The sequence below is a fragment of the Aquila chrysaetos genome, chromosome 11 (assembly GCF_900496995.4).
Source record: "Aquila chrysaetos chrysaetos chromosome 11, bAquChr1.4, whole genome shotgun sequence".
Lineage (NCBI taxonomy): Eukaryota > Metazoa > Chordata > Aves > Accipitriformes > Accipitridae > Aquila > Aquila chrysaetos.
The window spans coordinates 33,395,774-33,417,361 of NC_044014.1; the positions used below are offsets into that span (position 1 = coordinate 33,395,774).

General features: G+C 36.5%; 1 protein-coding gene across 1 annotated transcript in view; it reads left to right on the forward strand.

Moving 5' to 3' along the window:
• BICC1 (BicC family RNA binding protein 1) overlaps positions 1 to 21,588 on the forward strand; it is a 115,185-nt gene that overhangs the window by 73,030 nt on the left and 20,567 nt on the right. Inside the window, exons 4-9 of the mRNA XM_030030993.2 lie at positions 12,356 to 12,435; positions 13,622 to 13,780; positions 14,724 to 14,777; positions 15,810 to 16,004; positions 17,008 to 17,259; positions 21,013 to 21,144. Coding sequence (XP_029886853.1) covers positions 12,356 to 12,435; positions 13,622 to 13,780; positions 14,724 to 14,777; positions 15,810 to 16,004; positions 17,008 to 17,259; positions 21,013 to 21,144 — 872 coding nt within the window. The remainder of the gene's footprint in view (positions 1 to 12,355; positions 12,436 to 13,621; positions 13,781 to 14,723; positions 14,778 to 15,809; positions 16,005 to 17,007; positions 17,260 to 21,012; positions 21,145 to 21,588) is intronic.

Below are 21,588 nucleotides of genomic sequence, written 5' to 3' on the forward strand. Positions count from 1 at the left end.
TCTATACTTAATGGAAAATCTGTCTTCTCCCGCAAATATTTAGACAGCTAAACTGTGGGGACAATTTTCAGCTGCCTTATGTTGTTTGTCCACAGCTGTTGCTCTGTGTTTTCCTGGTTTTAAATTGTTAGGACATGATGGATTTGTAGGAGATGCTGGAAAGGGGCTGTACGTTTTTTAAAATTTTTTTTGCTATAGAGAAACAATTAGTGGAAAACTAACACTGGGAGTTTTTTTACTTTAAACTGTGAATCTAGAACTTGAAAAAAAAGATGATTTTGAGTTTCTCAGCATATCAGATGAAACACGACTGCCACCATTTTTTTAGGTGGACGTGTTCTCTACCTGAAGGCCCAAACGCCCTATACCTCACTATCTTCTAGTCTAGTTCTTCTATAATTTGCCAAGATTGACAATATTTGCGTATTTTTCAGTCTGAAAGGCATGCATGCCCACAAAACATCCAGTCTGTCTTTTGTGAGTGGCTGCTGTCCTCAGGCTAAGATACAAAGCTGGAAAAATTCTGCTGTTTTCTGTGTTATGATGTTTGGCTTGTGAATATATTGAGGAGGAGAATCTTGGTAGTTCTCCAAGTATTTATCTTGGGTACTCACTCACTGCTAAGCTTCCTGATTAACCTACATACTACCTGTTGCAGTTTTTGAACTATTGCTTATGTAAATGGTAAATATTTTCTGTAATGTGTTGCTAAGGCAATCAATATGTAATTGACTTAAAGATTTAAAGCAAGTTTCTTGCTGACATTGTGTTTATTGTTTGGAATGCTGGATTAATTACAGCATATATTGCAGTCGCTGTATTATGAGCTACATCTGCTTTTTGTTAACTTTCTCTGTAAATGAGAAACTGTCAGTGCATACTGTTTCTCATATTCTGAAGAAAAATTCCCCAAACTCTATAATTGTATACTTTAAAGAACTGTTGTGTTTAGATCACAAGTTCATTTATTTCTTTTGTTTCTGGAGGAGCTGACCCAAGAATAGATGACTCCTCCTTGTTTTGCAATAAAGAAATGAACAGAAGAGACTGTCCTAGGCCATTCAAAACTTGGCCACAGGAGTTCATGTTGAGTCTCTTCGATCTGAGCAGTTAGATACGCACAAATCCACAGCATCCCTTGTGCCAGCAGCTGGCAGCAAATACTTCATTTACTGGAGTTATTTATATGAGCCTCCAGATTGCTACCATTTCAGAAACCAGGCAGATCGATCGATCAATTCTCCCTGCTTTGCATGCAGTGTAGGTGACAACTGAGAAAGCTTTTAAAGAAAGTTACATTTGATTGATCCTTTTATCTTGTTTGCGGTTAGCTTGTCGATTCTTCTGTGCTCGGTGGGTGTGTGTGCACCAACGAATGCTGGTTCTACGCAAAAATGTAAAATCATGAATTTGTATTGGCTCAAAGACCTGTACAATACATTTATGGTCACATTTGTGAATGATTTAAGGAAATGAATTCTAGGTAGCAAAGGAGCCAGCAGGTGGGCATGGTGCTTCAAGTAAATTTACAGACCAGACATTTGAACTGTGTTCATTCCTGTAAGAAGAGTAGGAACTAAGTTTTGGGCCTTTCTATTTTTGATCAGGGCTTGTGCTTTCCATAAAGAACAGCAATTTGCTTGAACTCAGGCAGATAAGGGAGAGCCAAAATACAAACACAGTTGTAATATGAAGGGAATTATCAAGGGGCTCAACATCCAGTGAGAGTACTTGGCAGCAAGTGTAGTTAAAACTGAAATTTCAGTCCCTAGAATGTAGTAATATAAACTCTTATCATTGTAATTAAATTACTTGGAAGTACAAATTTGTCACAGTCTTTCACTGAAAACTGGAATTAGCTGACATACTAGTTGTTGATTTTTAGGAGCTTTTAGCCATTAGCAGAAACCTTGCAATGTGCTCCATGCTGCCTTTACATGTAAACTGGAGACTGCTGGAGACTGACATAGTGTTCTGCTCTGTGATTACCATCCTTCTATTTAAACTCAATTTGGGGGCACATAAAAAGCAATTTATCAGAATGACTGCTGAAATTCGCATCACAGAGATGCTCAACAGGCAATTAATTTTTCCAGAGATGAGTTTTGCTATAGGTCTAATGTTGGAGAGGAAGAGATGGACAGAAGAGATGCAGAGAAAATTCATCTGAGAACAGCTCAGGGATGATTTCCTGGTTTAAAAGGCAACACTTGACATCTTTCAGCTGGTTTTTTTTTTTAAGCATACACAAAGAAATTACCCTTACAGAGGAACTGTGGGGGCAGTGTGTTGTTTACTTGCTATGAACCCCTCCCTAAAAAGAAAAGCAGAAGCTTTTAAGTAGGTCACTGGCTTCAGGAGATGAAGGTTTGTTTCCCAGATCAGCTGCAAACTGCCTGTAATTCTGGAGACAATCACTTAAAATCTGTGAGTAAGAATAACCTTTTAATGTAAGACATAAACTGTTACAGTGCCATATGAATAATACCATGCTAAAAGCCAAGAAATGGTAGATTATTTCATTATTAAAATGTGTAATTCAGTATTCACATCAAAAATCTCTTGTATAAAAGCATCTTGAAGTTTTCAATAGTCATAAATAATTTCCACCAGATGACTAATTTTTTTCTTGATTAGGTGCATCACAAATGGATTTGGGAGGAGGATGGAAACACTACTTCCCTTATCTACCTATTTGCTTTCTTCTTCCTGGAGACTACAGCCTGCACAGCAGTGATGCATGGAAAAGGCTATTACATTGCCATGCTGGCTGTAAAAAAATTATGTGCCTTGTGCTTTTAACAAATAAAAAAAAAATAATCTTGTTCAATGAATGGCAGAAACTAGTTGATAACAATCATAGCAATTTTTGAGTCAGATTTCATACACTTAGTATTATGATAACTTTAAAATATGTATGGATATCTAACATTTCAAATTTAAAAGCCAAGATGTAGCAATGTAATGTATGTGACAATGATCTAACTTTCTGTATGAAAAAAGAAAATGACTGCCTTCTTACAGCTTCAAAAAAGAGTTAAGGAGGTTTTTCTTCTTTACTATCTATCTATTGTAAGCAATGTTACTTGTAGCTGGTACGCGATAAGACAAAATAGGCAGTGAAAGTGACCTGCTTGCACTTGAGTTCTCTTTCATAAGAGACTACTAAGCCATTAAATCAGTATGAGACTGTGGACTGTTAGACTAGAGTTTTACTCCGTTGTCAGTGCTGCAAGAGAACCCCTGTGTTGTGCTGCTCTGAGTCCTTGTTATGCCTGTCTCTGCATGCTCCGTGTACCGCCACCACACAGGTAGCTGATGCAGCTACTGTGAAGAAAATTAACTCTACCCTAGCCCAAACCAGCACATACATCATGCGTTAGGATTTAGGAGCAGTAAACCAATGATTTTTTTAGGTATACAGGTCTTACTTTTTTTTACTTAAAATAAAAATAAGTACTGTCAGTAATGGGTGTTCAAGATGAGTAACGAAAGGCCTGTTAGAGCTCTAAACTCAGTCTTTAACAATAGTTCACTATAATGTAAATAGTAAAACCCCATCTAATGGGGCTTTTTATGCTTGGTGTTTGCAATATTTGTTCAAATCTTACTGTTGACAATGCAGTGGCCAGAAATATCTCTCTACTATCTGCCAGTTGGTCATGTATAACCATTTGTATTCCCTGATTGCAGCTATTCCTGCTGTTGGGCTTCCAGCCTCAACAGGCACCAGTCTGTGTTTTGCCTTGGCTCACAAACCTCCTGTTCCAGCTTTTGAGCTATTTGTTGCTCTGCCTCCAATATTGGCTCATCGGGACCTGCCTGTAATCTCCTGCTCTTGCAGAGGCTCTTTGATGAGGATCTCCTCAGTTGGGTGCTCTGCTTCTCTGTGGGGTGTTGCGTCTTTTCACTATGTTCATTGCACTTCAGATCTTTACTTGGCAGCCGATTTAAGTGCGTGATGTTGTGCCTTTATACCCACTATGTTTGAGTTAGGGCGGGAAGCTTAGAGGTACTGTTTGAAAGGCAAATACACTCACAATGCATGATCTGACTATGCCTTGCTGTAACTTGAAATAAGAATTGTTTTCATGTACTTATGTAGCTGTTACTACTTGGTTAGCTCTCAAGAAGACTGTACTACAGATGTTTCTTTATTGGAATTTTCATTTTTCTTTTTATTTAAAAAACACAAAAAACCCCAAACAAAACAACAAACCCGTTCACCGTCTTCATCAGGAGCACAGTTGAAATAAGAACCTCTAAACATGTAATAATCCAGGGAAGGGAAACTCTTCTGGGGAGAATACTAAAGCAGAGAAAGTAACAGGGTATTTGTAATCGTAACCAAAAATACTATGTTTAGCTGTCTTTGGCTTTAGTCACCAGGTGTCTGATGTCCTATCAAGAACCATCTGTTTCCATCGTTCTGATAACGTTTCGTTTTATACCAGTTCTCAAGGATGGTTCTGTTTGTCCTGTTTACTCAGGTGTACCTAGTGCAGTAGTCTTTGCTGAAGACTAGCTGCATCCTCCTGTTCCAACCACAGAATTAATACTTTCCAATGGCTGTATAAAAATCAGCTTACACAGTGGAATGCAGTCTGAGCAGTAAGACATTAAAAGGCGCAGCAGTGATCGGGAGGCATGAAGATGCAAAGTAAGTGTAGTTGGATTTGGATGTGGGAGAATTCACAAAGAAGGTTGAGCCTGAGGCATGCATTTAGGCTCATGAGTCAGATGTTATGATGCTTTTTATTTAGCAAAACATAACCACAATGACTTTTTTGCAAGTGTGTGTGGGTAAGAAACTAAAATTCTCTCAAGGCTTATGTGTCAAAATCATAACCTTGAATATGGGTCTGTGTGCAGTGAAGATATAATGGTGTTATTTTTGATATTAATGTTGTGGGTCAAGTCCTCTATTAAGCTGATCTTATAATACTATAGCTTTTTTTCTTCCTTTTATTTCTTCTTTTCTTTCCCAAGCATTGTGGTTCTGTGTTTGTGCTTTGAGATACAATGGCAACAGACATTTAAGTAATGAACTGTGAATTCATTGGTTCCATGCTGAAAAAATAAGACATAACAGACTTTGTGTCCTGCTGAGAGATTGCCTTGCTTTGGGTGGCTGCTTAGGCTAAAGGCTGAAGAGCAGCTGCCCAAGAAGTAGCAGAATTGCAGCATGGCGTGTGCCTTTTAGTGTCTGAATAAATTTATAAAATGTTCGTAATGACCTTTTTTAGAAAAAGTAAAATAAGGAATTTAAGCTAATTATGGTGGTAAGAAACTGAAATTGTGTAACTGAAATGGAGTCTCTGGGTGATTACAATTAATTCATTCTCATTTCTTCTTTTCAGGTTTTCTTCTTCTCTACCTTGGCCTTCCCCTTCTCCCTTCAAATCCGAACACTTCTTTGTTTAAATTGCCATATGTTCTATTACCTCTTCCTTGTCTTACCTCTTTGCTTAAGCTTTAAGAGGAGTCTTTTCAACTTCATTTCCTCTGTTACTGGGTCCGAAATCCAGTCATCAGTAGCTTATTTCTCCAAAAATAATAAGTTGTACAGGTAATCTATTTTTTAAAGCTTGTCTGATGTTTCTGGCTGATTTTCACTTAATTCTGGGCATTCTGAACATTAATTTTCAGTGTTCTGCTGGGATGTTTCAAGGCTGCTAAGAGATCCAAATGTGGGATTCAGCTATGATTTGATGTAGAAGTGCACCTAATTTTTTCTTTTAATTTGTGAGGCTACATCAAACAGATATTTCACTTCAAGTAGCCGTTTTAGTTAAAGTAGCCTGTAGCAGGTTTTAAAGCTTTCTTTTGAACTACACTATGAAATCTTTGAGAAACAAGATTCTTTGCTCTACCAGATGTTGCACCGCATTTCTTCGGTTTTGTGTGTGTAAGGTCAGTGTTTTACCCAGTCTCTCCTTCACGAATATCTATGTGTATGAGTGTCTGTGTATGTATATGTGTATATACGTGTATTTTTGTAAATGGTGGAGAGAATTAAGGAGGGGATAGCAGGCTTCACCATCATACAGTTGTTATAGTCCAGGATTGAAAAGCAATGTTCCCATATTTAATGCTCCTCAGGTGACTACATAACAGCAACCAAAATGTAAAAACAGCGAAGGGTTGCATGTAAACTGCTTTCCCTAGAGCTGTGGCAGAAGCAGTGCAACAAGTATTTACTTTTTCTCAGCTTCCTGCTCATATTCCGAGTAGAACAGAAATTCTTCTGAAGATGTTTTGCAGTTAGACGCCAGTAAGGGGGAAAAGTTAAGAGTCAAATATTTCTGAGAAGGCAGAAGAGTATTTCAAATGTGTGCGCACATATAGGCGGTGGCTCTAGCCCTTCCCAAGGATGTTTCGTAATCAGCTGTTTGTCCACAACAAACAGATCCCCTAGAATGCCCAGAGCCTCAGGATACATCTACTCTAAAGACAGTATTAATTGCTTGCAGCCCATGTTGAGTTTTGTGATACTTTGGGTAGGCTTTTGATCATGCCAGAGTTAGCCAGTTGAAATGTCGTTCAGAGATGATGATGCTGCAGTCTAATTTTAACTACCAAAAAAAAAAACCAAAAACCTAAACCCAAAACAAACAAAAAAAACCATGTTGTTGAGTGATATGTCTGAGGATACATGGGGAGTCTGCAGTATGAAGTGGCCCATTGCATTCTGCCTTAATACACAAGTAGCATTTTTCTTCAGTGGTTTAGATACTGGGAGGTGAAGTAAGTGCACTGAGGTGCATTGGACAGAGGGCAAGAATTCTTTTAAACTGATAAGCCAACAGCAAGAAGTGCCCAAGTGACAAATTTCCTTTCTTATTCAGTTGAATTACTTTGCATATGCCCTTAATCATGAGCATTTGCTGCATGCTTTTAGCTTAACGTTTCTTCTCCATGGGAATAGATTGAGCCTATTTCAAGTCTGTCTTGGCTATCATCAATCCATCTAGTTTGGTCAGTGAATATCTTCTCTAACAACTGTACACACAGTATTTCCTAATTTATTTAAAAGCATTAAATAAATTGTTTCAATTCAATTATCTCTCATTCCATATTACTAGGAAGTCCTACTTGACCTTTTTGATTAATTCACTTGTTTTATAGATCTATGTTTCGTCTTGTTAAGGTGAATAACATACTTGATCTTTTACTTGAGAACGTACCAACTTACATGTGTTCATTTGGCTTTCATTTTTTTAACTTCTCATGTAGCTTAACGTGTTTTGCTAGTAATTTTGGGGCAGATATTTTCATAACTTGTGCTTAAAAATGCTAGGTCTCTTTTGTCTTTGTTTTTCTTTGAATGGCTCAAGTTCAATAATACTCATGGGCTATTCAGATCCTAATCAGCTACTTGTTAAGAATGCCTGTTATCTGCCCTCGTGTTGTCCACTTGTCTAGTTATTTTTAGAATAGTGGTATTTCAGTAACCTAAGTTGAGTCTGTTCATCCTGTAAACAAGCTAGATGCATAGCTGTGGTCTGAAGAGCTTGCCCAGACATTAAATGTAATGTCTGAATTGTAGGAGAGGCCTACACAGTTAAATGTCTTAATTATTTGAAATACTTCTTGCCTGGCAAAAGTTAGTGTAGATGCATTTGCACTGGCACAAACGTATTTTTGCTTGGAGGAATTTTATTTTGTTTACTGAAATGTTGCACACAATAGTAGCAAAAAAGCTGGAGGCTTGCTGGTATAGCTGTGGACAAAGACCGAGGAGGTGGAAACTTTGCCAAAGTGTGGAGTGAGGAATTTGAGGATAGAAGCAATAAAAGACCACTTGAAGGCAGGAGTCTGGCAAAATGAAGACTGTTGAGAAAAATGTCCAGCATTTTCTGTTGTGTAACTTTAGCTTTCTATTTTATGTAAATATTCCCCCATTCGGGGGGGGGGGGGGGGGGGGGAGAAAAGAAAAATCTGTTTAAATTTATCTTTTCCATTCTTAGGGAAAAAGATACTGCCCATCAAAATTGGTTAAAAGATAGATTACTATAAAATTACATTTTTTTATATTTTGCAAGACGCTTGTTCTTGTTGTTTCTTATCAGTCGAAATCTTTTCCAGTTTCTGATACTACACTTGTATTTAAAGCATTAGAGCCTTCAATAGTTTTAGCACACTGACTTCTGAAGCCTTTGCTCTGTGCTTACAAAGTTTGTAAAGCTTTGGTGTTTCATTTCTTCATTCAGGGTAGGCATCTGTTCCTTGCTCTAACTCTACTTTTATTTAAAGTATACTTCTAGTTGTATTCAAAAGCTTTATTTAAAAAAAAAAAAAGGGGGGGGGGGGGGGGGCAGGGACATGGGATTTTCTTTTTTTTCCAGTAAAAATTGGTACCAAAACCAGTGTTCCTTAGGGATGAAGTATGACATAACATCTTGGTGATCTGATCCAGTTGTCACCTGGACAAAAATGGCATTGTTATGGTCCCAGTTGCAGGAAAAGCCATTTCTGTGGGAATTAGTTGATCTTGTTCAATGGGTGATCTCATTCCAGTTAAGGCTGTGTGCAGGTGCTGTGGTCAATCAGGTCAGCCTAGATACTGACTGGAGGGTGATTTTATGCTTATCTGTACTGACAGTACTATACGTAGATTACACCTGCTATACTTTTATGCCCAACAGACCTCTTCACACTTTAGAGAGTGCCATTTATCTTGTTTTGGACTTTATTGAGAGTTCATTACTATAGTCACACCCTGTAGGTATTTAAAATATTAACTGTAGACCTTTATGCAAAAAATGTTTTTGTCTTGGTACTAAGGCAAGGTAGTAAATTTTTTTCTAAATTAAAAAAATTAATTGTTAATCCGTGGAATAAATAGTTGCACCTGGGAAATAAGTGGCAGGGAAAAGTTTTATGTTCAGCCCTGTCTAATGTAAATACAATAGCAAGCAGACATTGCTTGTCATGTGCAAGTACTGAACACCCTAAGTTTGTGGTGCCAAGAAGTAATAAACTGTCTGGAACCATTTTTAATGTATTTGGCTCCTTATTGGTGGCAACAGCTTCAGAAAACATTTAGAAATCCTAAGTCAACTGTTTTAATTACTCCCTTGTATAGATGCACAAAGACCTTACATGGTCATTTCATTCCTACTTTGATAGAAATCCTGAAAACAATTTTCAGATACTATCCAGCTTCAGACTTTTCCATAAAATAGTTTGGATTAACCACAAAGCTGAAACTGAAGGTAAATGCTGATTCTATTAGTGACAGGTTTTCTCTGTTTAGCAGACAGTCATTTGAGGTCAAATGCAGCCTGATCTGCACTGGGCTTGCAAGAAGTTTGGGAGAAACTTGCCTTTTGATTGTCTCCTGGTAAATCTGCCTGTGGTATAGTGTTTAAAGACAGAAACAAAGTCCTTTACTTCCAAAATAAGTAATTTAGCTAGGAAAAAAACAGGCAGCTTCTCTAGCTGATTTTTCTTAATGATTGGTCAAATGAGAGTATTTAGGTTGAGCTCAGAAAAAGAGTTGGTGTAATGATAGTTGATTGATTAGCATATATGGACCTTCACTGGAAGACACTATTGAACACTAAAGGTTCTTTAATCTCCCAGGGGGCAGGGGTGGAGGGGAAGGTAGAACAAGAACCAGTAAGCCCAAGTGTGAGAAATGGGGCACAAATCTGGGAGGCTGAAACTGGTGAATAATTAGAGCAGACAGTTTTCCACATTTTTCCAGAGGAACTGCAATGCCGACAAGCTAATTGATTCCATAGAGAGGTATATTTAAGAAATGTAAGGGTCTGTAATATACAGAAAACCAGATTATATGATCCAGTTGCCTCTCTGAATTTTTACTCAGTTCCTGAAGTGACCTATTTGTTCATTGGTTCAGTATTATTTGGGTACCTGTTGGTTTCCCTGCAGATCATGCATAATTTCAAAGTTCTTTCAAATCCTGCGAAGCCAGTTCAAAGAACTCAAAATCTGTTGGTTGCAAGTCACTCTTCTCACACAAAATTTTGATGTGGATGTCATATCTAAATTGTGTTTCATTGAACAAAAGAGTGAGCAAGTCTCAAAAGAAGAATTCTGTTAACTTAAAACAAGTTGCTTCATATCCATTACCAACCCCTGTGTCATTGAGAAGAATTAAGGAGAGGATACTGAAGACTGATTTTGAAAGATTTCGTAGCATATTTTAGAATTGTTTTTGCTTTGTGGATTCTTCTTTGCTTTTGTTTTTGAAGTGAGTAATTGAGCTTTTTTCCTCTAAAAGGAAGGTTAAATGTATAAATACAGGATTTTTTGCTGAAGCTGTCAGTATCCACAAAAAAAGGAGTCCAACTGAGATGAGAAATGGAGAAAATAGGTATTCTAAAATGTATTTTCACCGATGGCTAAACAAATAGTATTATGGAATGCTTGGTACTAATATGATGCCAGGCTTGATTTCAGATATTTTTCGTACTTGAAACCAAATATGTATTAAAATATGATGTTTACAAATATGTGAAAATCAACCCCAAAGTGGTGGTGGTCTGGTTTTGTGTTTTTCCTGGTTGCCTCTGAAGAGTACTTGGAGCATACATAGTGTGCTAGAATCTGCTTCTGGGAATTTGTGCCTGCGACATCCACTTCAAATATCATTCACAGCTTAAACACATTAGAACCACATGGCTTACTGTCAACTTAAAAAAGAAAAGAAAAATTGCCCTTAAGACTATTTTGGTTTGGGTTTTTGGTTTGGGTTTTTTTTGTTGTTGTTTTTGGTTTTTTACTTTTCTCCATTGTAAAAAGGCTGAAGCAGCAGATTCTTGGAGCTTGTGTAGATTCTATGTGCATACCATGTTTTTGCGCCTACAGTTTTTCCATTTTTAAAAATGAAATATATCTGTTTCTCGGAACTCAAAATGCTGCATTTTTCTTGACTTCCATGCAACTTGGCAGTGAATCCTGTGTTCCTTCAGCGTTTCTGTATGCCCAGCTGAATGTGCTCAGAACTTCCCAGTGGTAAAGACTGGAAGTTTTTTTTATTGTTGGAATGAAAAGAGTATCCAGGCATGGCTTAAACAGTTTTAATTTTCAGTTGAATACAACAGGTTTACAATCTGAAGCTGTATTATTTGGCATTTCTGTAGTAGTGAAGTGATTTCAGTGATTGAGATGATGGGAAAGGCAGGTATGGTTTTGTTATGGCTATGTTTACTCCTGCTGAGAATATATTTACTTTTATATACCCTAAGATGTATGTATCTGTCTAGCATAATGAATTAGATTAATTCATTAGCCAGAAGAGGGGTTGGATTTTTTTTTTTTTTGAGAACAGTTCATCCCATCACAGGAGAAAAAGTGCTGTTACACTGCAAAAGGGCAGAGGACTCAAGAACTGGGGAAAAAGAAATAGGTATCACATGCAAAATCCTATCCTTGTGTCTAACGCTTAGAAATTTGGGTGGTAGTTGGGGATGTTTTTGTTTTAATTGAACCTATATTTAACGTTTTGACAGTAATTTTGTGTTGTGGCACTTCGTGCTTCTGGACACCAGGTGGTGCTGCTAAACTATCCAATGTGTAATTTTCACACTTTTTTGAGTAATAGATACTTGATTTAGTTCCAAAGTCAGTTCTCTACTTTCTGACGAGGTGTATGTTCCAGGATGCAGAACTGTACCTGGTAGCTCAGCACAACACCTTCTGCTGTTTTAAGGACAATGGTCTGAAAATTGTAGTGTAAACTGAATTGTGTTGCAGAATCAATATTTTAGATCTCACTGGGCAAAAACTGCCACCAGTTGGTGTTTCTCCTGGGTATGTAGCTTAGTAGCAAATCTTAATTTATATACTTGCCACTTCAGAGACTTGATTGGTGTCATTTAAATTTGATTTGATAACTTCAATCAGAAAACTTCTGGTGGAGGCACCTATATTGCCAGTTTAAAACTGCAAAGGATAGTTCTAGAGACTAATTGAGAATAATGAACTGATGATGAGGGTGGGTTTGAGTTTGGTGGGAGTTTTTCTTAGTCGTTGTCTATATTAAGCTTGAGTAAGGCTGTCAAAAAGCTTTTAGTTGTCCTTCATTAATACTTGTTTGAGAAGACATGATGGCTTAGCTACACAATTGCATTGCAGACGTATGATACTGTGATGTACATTTGGCATTAAGTTGGTTATCGTGTTTAATAAATTCACCTGGTAATCCTAATTGTGGGGCTGAAGGGATGGAACAATACATTTGGTTTTTAGCTCAATCCCAAAGGTTGGTGGTACAGTTTATTGCTGAACTGTAAATAATGGATTCAAATTTATTTAAGCAGTGAGGAAACTTTTGATAGATATTTTACTGTATTTTTCTTACAAGTCTGTATTTCTTTTATAGATCCCCATATTAAAGTCTCTGGAAAAAAGGAAAATGTTAAAGAAGCAAAAGAGAAAATCATGTCGGTCTTGGATACAAAAGTAAGAAAGAACTTATTTAGAATGACACCTTAACCCCTAATTTTGTGGTGACATTGAGCTCTTTAAATGGGCTCATTTAAACACAAGGTATTTATGGACGCTCCAAAGCAAAGTCTCCAATATATTCCTTCTGGATGTTGATATTTGGTGTATACACGTGTATTTAAACATTCTACAAGAAAATACTTGCTTAAAGCACTTTTTCCAGATCTGAACTATATAGAAATAATATTTCCAGCCGTATGGCTAAAAGCATACATAGTTTGTTCATTGGATTGGGTTTTTTACTTTAAAATCTGAAGTACAGCTTTACTGCAAACAATAGATTTTGCAGCCACTTCAGCAAACCTAAAATTTTATTTCTGTTTGAAATTCAATTTTTAGGAGCATTTATGCAGTTCTATTTTTAACTGTTACTGCATTCTTATGCTCTGAAACATTAGGACCAGAATTTCTAAATTGTCTACATTTTGGCCAGCGGTCTCAGATGTTCCTCAGATTTTCTTTTCATGCGATAGCAAGTCTTTTGGGGCAGTGTGCATGGCTTCTGCGTAGTTGTATGCCAACTTTTTGATAATCTAAACAGAATGCCAAAAGGAACACCCTGGTGATAAGCGCCATTTTTTGAACAACTATTAACAACATTATTATGGACTGTTAACAATATAGCTTTTAAGAGCAGCTGTAGGAAGTGTTTATGTATTTTAAAAAATGTTGTACCAGAAAAAATTGGTATGTTTGTTGAAGGAGGAAAAAAACCTGTTATTTTAGGTCCCATGGCTTTGATTTGCCAAAGTCTTCATCATATGATCCTTTCCGATCAGACAGGGGGTGTGTGACTGCAATTGAAATAACACAGAATTAAAATAAATGTCCTTTTGCAATCCGTTCTAATTTAAGTCACAGTTGGTAAAAGCTAGGGCATGTTTTCAAAGCCTTAGACATTTTTTGAAGACTTATCTTTGGGGTACTTATTCCCATGTTATTTTCTCATTGGAAAGAAAATGTGAATGGTTTAGCATCTGACTATGATCCATATTAAAAACATCTCACTTGAGTAGAAGTTAAGCCATGGCAAAAATACTTTGGAAATACAATTTTGAATGTCATTCTTGAAGTTGCATTACTCTAAAAAAAACTCAGGTTCTGCTGTGAACAAATCTAATCATGAGTGCTTGATTTCCAGAGCAATAGGGTAACCTTGAAGATGGATGTTTCACATACAGAACATTCTCATGTGATAGGTAAAGGTGGCAATAATATTAAAAAGGTGATGGAGGAAACAGGATGCCATATCCATTTTCCAGACTCAAATAGGAATAATCAAGCAGAGAAAAGCAACCAAGTAAGTATTATTTAATATTTAACTCATTTATACTGTAGTTCCTGAGAGTATAAAACATTTCTAAACTTTTTTCATCAATTTGTGGTTTTGGGGGATGGTAAGTTCATGTTCAGGGAAATAGCTTTTTGGTATTTTCACTCTGTGGAAAGCATGGGACTTCTGAAGTGAGCACATCTTTAAAAACAGATGGAAACAATTTGTGATGGCTCAGGAATTATTTTAATTTTTTAAACTAAAATTATTTTGAGCATACAGAAGTCAACAACTTAGTGTGAACGGTAGAGAAGCAGTATGAAAACCACTGCTTTTGTACATTTTTTTTCCTGTTCAACACCAGACTTATTTAGCATATTGAATAATTTCTTGGTGCTTTTCGCTTATGGTGTGACTTAGTTGAGAACTGAACTTGGTGGATAGCTAGCAAAAATTAATGTCCTATTGTAAGATTTCAACTTTATTAGAATAAGTCATTGAACCCGAATTGTACGTCTTTTGTAATGCTAATACCACTGGAATGTTTACTTTCAAGTCTTTCATCACTGTATTTAGAATTCCCTCTTGTGCATCCTAGTGGCTGCTAAGCAAAATACAGTCATTTCAAAACATTCAAGAAAACCTACTGTTGAATATCAGTATTGAGTACATCTATACAGTAGTAATTCCATCATTTGATCCAAACAACTGTATTGTTTGATGTATCAGTTTTTTTCTAGTTGCCTAAGCCTATGTAACCTAAGATGCTATAATCATAGATTTTTTTTTTTTTAAATTGGTTTTAGTTTTCAGCAGCTGTTTAGAGAACACTTAGGATGTCACCAGGTGTGAAATAAGTGTTGATTTTAAAAAAATTTTTCTTAAAAAGAGAACACGGGTATCTGAGTAACTTTTCCAATGCCTTATTTGAAAATGTGATGCTATGTTTTCTATCTTCTTGCTCTTCTAGGTGTCTATTGCAGGACAGCCAGCTGGAGTGGAGTCTGCAAGAGTTAGAATTCGGGTAATAGTGTACTTCAGTATACTGTTGCCTTGAAAATACCTGAAAGTAAAAATTAGTTTTGAGAACCCTAGGGTTGTCTGGCCCTGTCTTAAAGACAGCAGAAATACAGGAACAAGTGTGAATATCCGTATGACTAAAATGCAAAGGGTATCATAAAAACAGTGATTCACATTCTGGCCAAATTTTTAACTAGCCTAAGGTGGACCTAGAATACGAAGTCTACAGTATAAGCAAGATGTGAAGTATCCCATACTGTGTTTAAAATCACATCTTAACTTACTCTCCACAGATGGCCTGTAGAAGCTCAGGCGTCCTGTGTGAATCTATGACTTAAGAAAGGCAATTTCTGCCTTCTCAATTTTAACTGGTTTAATGCATAATTTGTGTTTTAAAAAAAAAAAAAAAAAAAAAAAAATTGATGGAATTCAGTTCCATCCTCCACTTGTAGCACTTACCTACCTTTACTTTCTAGTTTTGACTTGTATGTGTATTCTGGCATGGATAATTATAAATCCAATAAATTACGAAAACTTTCTCGCAATTCTTGTAGTCAGGTATGTCACTTACACAACTTTGGTCTTGACAGTCATGAAAGCAGCTGATGTTTACATAGCTTTGTAGCTGACTTCAGAGCTCCAATTAATTCATGACAGAAAACAGAGTTCTCTAGGAAGTTTTCCAAATATTGACCTGTTTGTAGGTCTGCGTGGATAAGTATGGGAAATTACCTGGCTTTATTGTTACTACATAGTTGCAAAAGATCCTGCTGTTGGGGGCGGGGGGGGGGGGGGGGGGTGGGAAACAAACAAAAAAGCCTATGCAAAACAAAAAACTCTGGTGTCCCTGGGAAAATTGGTGCCTGTTTCCACCTCAAGATATGATAATATCTTTATCAATGAATCCAGGGCAGAGGATGTGTTATGTCAGTTTAATCATCACTGGCCTAATACATTATGATTCAGTAATAAAATTGTTGTAGTTTTAGTGAGTATGATTTCAGTTTTCAATATTTGCTCTTCAATGTTGTTGTAGGAGCTGCTTCCATTGGTACTCATGTTTGAATTGCCTATTGCTGGAATTCTCCAACCAATCCCAGATCCTAATTCTCCTACAATTCAGCATATATGTCAGACGTATAATATTTCAGTTTCCTTTAAACAACGCTCTCGAATGTATGGTGCTACAGTCATTGTCAGAGGGTCACAAAATAACACTAGTGCTGTGAAGGTAATGTCGTCTTAAGTAGGTTTCTGCATGTCATAAATATATTCATAATTTAGATACTTAAGAACCATATTAATGTTGTATCCTGCCTTATCAGTACATGTTATTATTGTATAATCACTTCTGAAGCCTGAGGGTTTGAGTTTTTTAAACTGGTATAGGTGAAGTGTAAAAATGTGTAGAAAATAGTTTTAAGTTTAGGATTTAGCATTGTTTGTGCTAAGCGTTTAGTCTGTGTTTTATTTCTTGCACCCCTGTTTGGGTTTCCAGCAATTCTGGAATATGTGCAAATCTTCCCTATCTTTTAATTGAAAAAAACAAAACAAAACAAACCACAACCTCCCACCCCATCCCCCACCCCCCAAAAAACCAAACCAACCACAAAACACCCCCCGCCATGTCGTCTTCATGCTTTGATCTTCTCAATGTGCACTCAAATATATAACCTTGAAAGTTGCCCTAACATGCAATAAAACTGGTCTTGCGAAACCAGGAGTGGGAGATGTGAATTTGACAGTCAAGTAAAGGAACTGCCATGAACCTATTTATCTTAATAAAATAAAAGAGTTTCCTTGTTAACAACTGGCAGTGTGACAGATTGATGTGGTCTTGGATGGGTCTATCTCAAGCCAGTAAGAACATCTTAGGCCAAAATTGAAAAACAAATTTTGCAAGTAGACCTACCCAAATAAATCTCTATCGACTTTCTTATTGCTATGTGTGGGCACAGAAGGTCTGTTGGGACCAAACCATTTGACATCATCTTGCTGCCTTTTACAATGGCAATTAAATGCTACGTTTGGCCATAAAATGGGAATAGTAGATTGTAGATAAAATGTAGAGTTTAGTCCATATGTTACCTTTAACAAATCAGTCAGGTTTTTAAACAAAACAGAATTTTCTTTATCTTCCATGTGGAATGCATGACAAGTAAGGACACAGTCTGAAATGTTGTCTTGTACGCCTGTGAGCACTGTTTCACTGGTTTCTTGCACTTCCCCTGCAGGAAGGAACAGCCATGCTTTTAGAACACCTAGCTGGGAGCCTGGCCTCTGCAATCCCTGTGAGCACGCAGTTAGACATTGCAGCGCAACATCATCTCTTTATGATGGGTCGAAATGGCAGTAATATCAAACATATCATGCAGAGGACTGGTGCTCAGATCCACTTCCCTGACCCTAGTAACCCACAGAAGAAATCCACTGTCTACCTCCAGGGCACAATTGAGTCTGTCTGTCTTGCCAGGCAATATCTCATGGTAAATACTTTCAGTGGAACTTGCTTGAAAAAAAATGCCAGATTATAGAAAATATGCTCATTTTGCATGTATTTATGGGTCAAATGTAAGTTGGCCTTAGATACGAAGGATTACTAATCACATTGCAAAAAGCTGGTTCAGTTGAGCGCTCTATTTTTGTCAAGTGTTTTGTGAGTATTTGTAGTTATCTAAAATATTGGTAATCTCTGGTATCATGATTTGAAAAATGACCTTGGTAATATAAATGCAACATAAGCAATTTAAATTTACAATAACAATATGCTTCTGAGTAGAAGGCAGATTTTTGGAGGGTTTTGTGTTGTTGGGTGGTGGGTTGTTTGTTTTGTTTTGCCAACGTGCCTTTTCCATGTTTGTCAGGTAAATAGGTTTCTTTTGGGAGGAAGTGGCAGGTATTTCTCAGCTCGTATGTGGACGGGTTTTCAAGGAAACTGAAGAACCATAGGAAACAATTACTTATTCTGCAGTCTTATGTTCATTCTTGTACCATAGCCTCAGTACTACAAGGCCTTTTATAAAAATAGCTCTGGTGATGAATATTATTATTATTATTTGTACAGATTTTTGTTATATTGGTCTTTAAGCTTCACAGAAACTTTTAAGCATTGTTGTAGTGCTAACATTGGTACACAGATTTTCAGTATATATGGATATTCACAAACACCACATGGGAGGAGTGGACTCGAATCCAATTCAAAGCTGGTATCAGGATAAACCACGATACCATTAAATTCCAGAAGTCCACATCTCTCTTACATTGCACTGTGCCTTGCTGTATATTGGGAAAACAAAAACATGGTGCCTTTTTGTTTATACAGTTATATTCATGATTATTATATTCTAGGATATTATTGCCTGTAAATACCAAGAGATAGCCTTATTCTCTCTATTTCCTTGGTGAGGTTTAAGTAGTACTTTTCTGGAGGCTCATAACGTAGACACAAATGCAAACAAGCTATCATATGAACATCAAAGTACACCTTTACTCTAGAAACTTAGAATTATGCAAGGGCCATTTTTTTGAAATATTGAAGTTTGATTTAATTCCAAACACATTAGTACAACTTAGTATCCCACATCACATCCACTATATCACCTTTTAAGAACTGTACTGACCGGGAGACTTGGTTTGTTTCAACTCACAGGCATTACATGTCCTGAAACTGTTGTTTCAGTTTTGTAGATAAAAAAAGTATTAAAAGCAAATTTTGCAAAGAAGGACTATATCTTTTTAAACAATAAAAACTTGAAAAGCTGTGGGAAGAACTAACCAGAAAAAACTTCAGCTCTGACTCCTAACTTAGTATAACCAGTATTTTTCACCTTCAGATAAACACACTTTAGTATGCCAGTCATGCCAATACCTACATACAGGTAGATAGCTGCAGTCATTCTCAGCTTCTTTTGAAGTAAATTTCACTTGATTTGTTTTCTTCTTGGGCATTGTTCAGTGGGGTGAGATTTCTGTGTTGCAGACTGATTTCCTGCAAGGTGCAACTGCATGCTGGCCTTCTCCCCGTGGTCACTGTTGTTATTGCCCCCTGCCAGCTCTTCTGATTCAGTCAGAATAACAACTGACGCTGTTTCACAGTTGGGCAGCACAAGTGTGCCATGGAATTGGAGAGGGGATTTAAAAATAGTGATTTGATCTCTGTAGAGCTCCTAGAAATACCTAGAAGCATCTGAACGTCCATACCAAGAAAAGAAATACCATGACGTCTTTCTGAACTACTAAATTGTTGTGATCTGTATTTCTCAGGCTAAATTTAAGGCAGAGTTTACAATATAAACAGAAAATGCAATGCAGTGCATAGATACCTTACAGTAGGACACGTCATGTCTTGATGCTATCTTTAAAAATTGCTTAGCAGTATGTCTAAATGGAAACTTTAATATCCACTAGTAACTAATTTTGTTGAGAGAGCTATGAATTCTGTGGTGTATAAACTGTGAATATCCCTTATCTCTGACAACCATTGCAAGTCTCAGCTTCTAATCACTGGCATGCTGCTTGCAGAAGTATATTCAACACGGCGGTTAAGACAATACTCATACTAGTGATGAGGGCAAACTGTAAAAGGAAGAAAGAATACGTAGAGATTTAAAATTAAATATTTACCTAAGCAAGAGGGGTTTGGAGTCTTGTTTAGAATGTTCTTGTTCTGTATCTTCCCCTCAGCCCAAACCCTTTGGTTTCAGCTGTATTTTGATTGTTACTAAAAAATACTGAGACCTACTTTTTGGTTTTTTGCATATAATAATGAGGACCGTACTGTATTTAATAACAGAAGACACTGACAACTTAGTTTTGTTCACTGACTTCCTATCAAAGAACGTCATTTGGTCCTGTTCTCATCATCATCATGTAGGTGCTCTAAACATAGAATAATGAAACAGTAGTGTAAAAAAAAAAAAAAAGGAGCTTTTTAGTATGCTTATAAAATCTGACATTTCAGCTTCGAAGTTTCTGCTTCTGCTGTTTTTCTTGTTAACCTTTAGTTCCATTTTCATTCAGGAGGCTTTTAGTGAGAGCTTCTCGTATTTCTGCAACTTTTTTTACAAAAACATTTGGAAAATCCAAGTATGAAATGCTCTCAGCAGTTCTGTTACCATAAAATCCTTGATTACTGATTTCAGTGTTTTTTAAATAGACTTTGTTCTTTTCAGGCAAGTTCACTTTGTGGAGTTAAGCTGTGTGTCAGTCTTCTTGAAGTGAAAATATTTAAGATGCCTTTCTTTAATTTTTCTTAAGTTAAAATTACTTTAGGTTTGGGAGGTACTGTGTAGTTACAGGTGGTACTGTTGAGAAGTGCTATTTAAATATAGAATGATATTGAACTAGTGATCTGAAGAATAAATATACCAATTTGCTGCTTTTCATTCTGAAGCAAAAGCAGGAAACTGATTAAGACAGACCACTTTCTTGAATGTATCTTACTGTGGCTTTTTTCCTTATACGTGTGATCCTATGTTTACTTTATTGTGAATCTAAATTTGTAAAAAGTAGGATTTGTTTTTCACTGACTTCGTACCCTCTATTTTTGTTACTTTATGAGAAGTAGCAATCTAAAAATTTCTAGATACCCTGTGACCGTTGAGTTTGTTGTTGTTTCTTGGGTTCGGGCTTTTTTTAGGGGTGGGTTTTTTTTTTTTACTTAAGCAAAATATTTTTAGTATTTCAAGTGTTTCAGAGATGTCATCCATATCACTGGAAAATACTTATCTAGCTGATCTAGGACAGGGGAAGAGAAAGGTAAAAGTTAAGACTTAGGCAATGGTGACTTAGAGTTCTGAAAAAATTTCTGTGTTTCCTTATCTCAAACATGAGCCATTTGAGTATGTGAGAGTCCTGCTATCAATTCCGTGACAGTATTTTGTTCTGATTTAATTGGTAATTGTGGTTTCTGAATTTGAATCCTCTAGACACCTCTAAGTCTGTATAAATAGCTAATGCAGGGTATGTATGTGCTGATTGGAATGTCAAATAATCAACAAATCATTTCACCCTTATACCACCAAACTGTTTGTTCAGAATTCCAGGGTAGAAAGATATACCTATATTCTTGCACACAAGGAAATGGCTTTACTTAGAATTTCATCCTTGCTATTTTTTCTGAACTTACTGTGTCATGATGTACATGTGTTACAATCTCTGTATTTCAGTTTATTGCTAACATTTTCATGGGAAAAGGGTAGGTTATAAGTTTTATGAATTTTTGCGTCTTGTCTTTTCAGGGTTGCCTTCCTCTTGTGCTCATGTTTGATATGAAGGAAGAAATTGAAGTAGAACCACAGTTTATAACACAGCTAATGGAGCAGTTAGATGTCTTCATAAGCATTAAGCCAAAGCCAAAGCAACCAAGCAAGGTTGGTGAAAAGCTAATACATTTTTTCTAGGTTTTCATGACAACTTTTCAGAGCTGATGAGTTGACGTGTCTGCTCCTCCTCCTTAACTTAATGGATCATAAACTTGTAAAAGGCATATATATTTTCTGCTTGAAATATCAGTTTAAATGTTACAACAGCTCTCCTTTATGGTAATTTGACTTTCATTAAGTATTTGACTATACAGAGATTAGCTTTTGTATGCAATATATTGATAAAAGAAATAAATTATGAGGAGGCAAATTGTATCTGACTAGAACTACTCTTAATTTGTTTTTAAAGAAATTCATCTTAAATTGCAGCTCCCCCACATAACTGCAGTTTGTTTAGCAATCAGAATTAAACAAACAAACAAACAAAACCCCAAACAAAACCAAAAAAACCCAAGTAATAAGACTATGAGAAAAGTCTGTGTGTTCTAAACA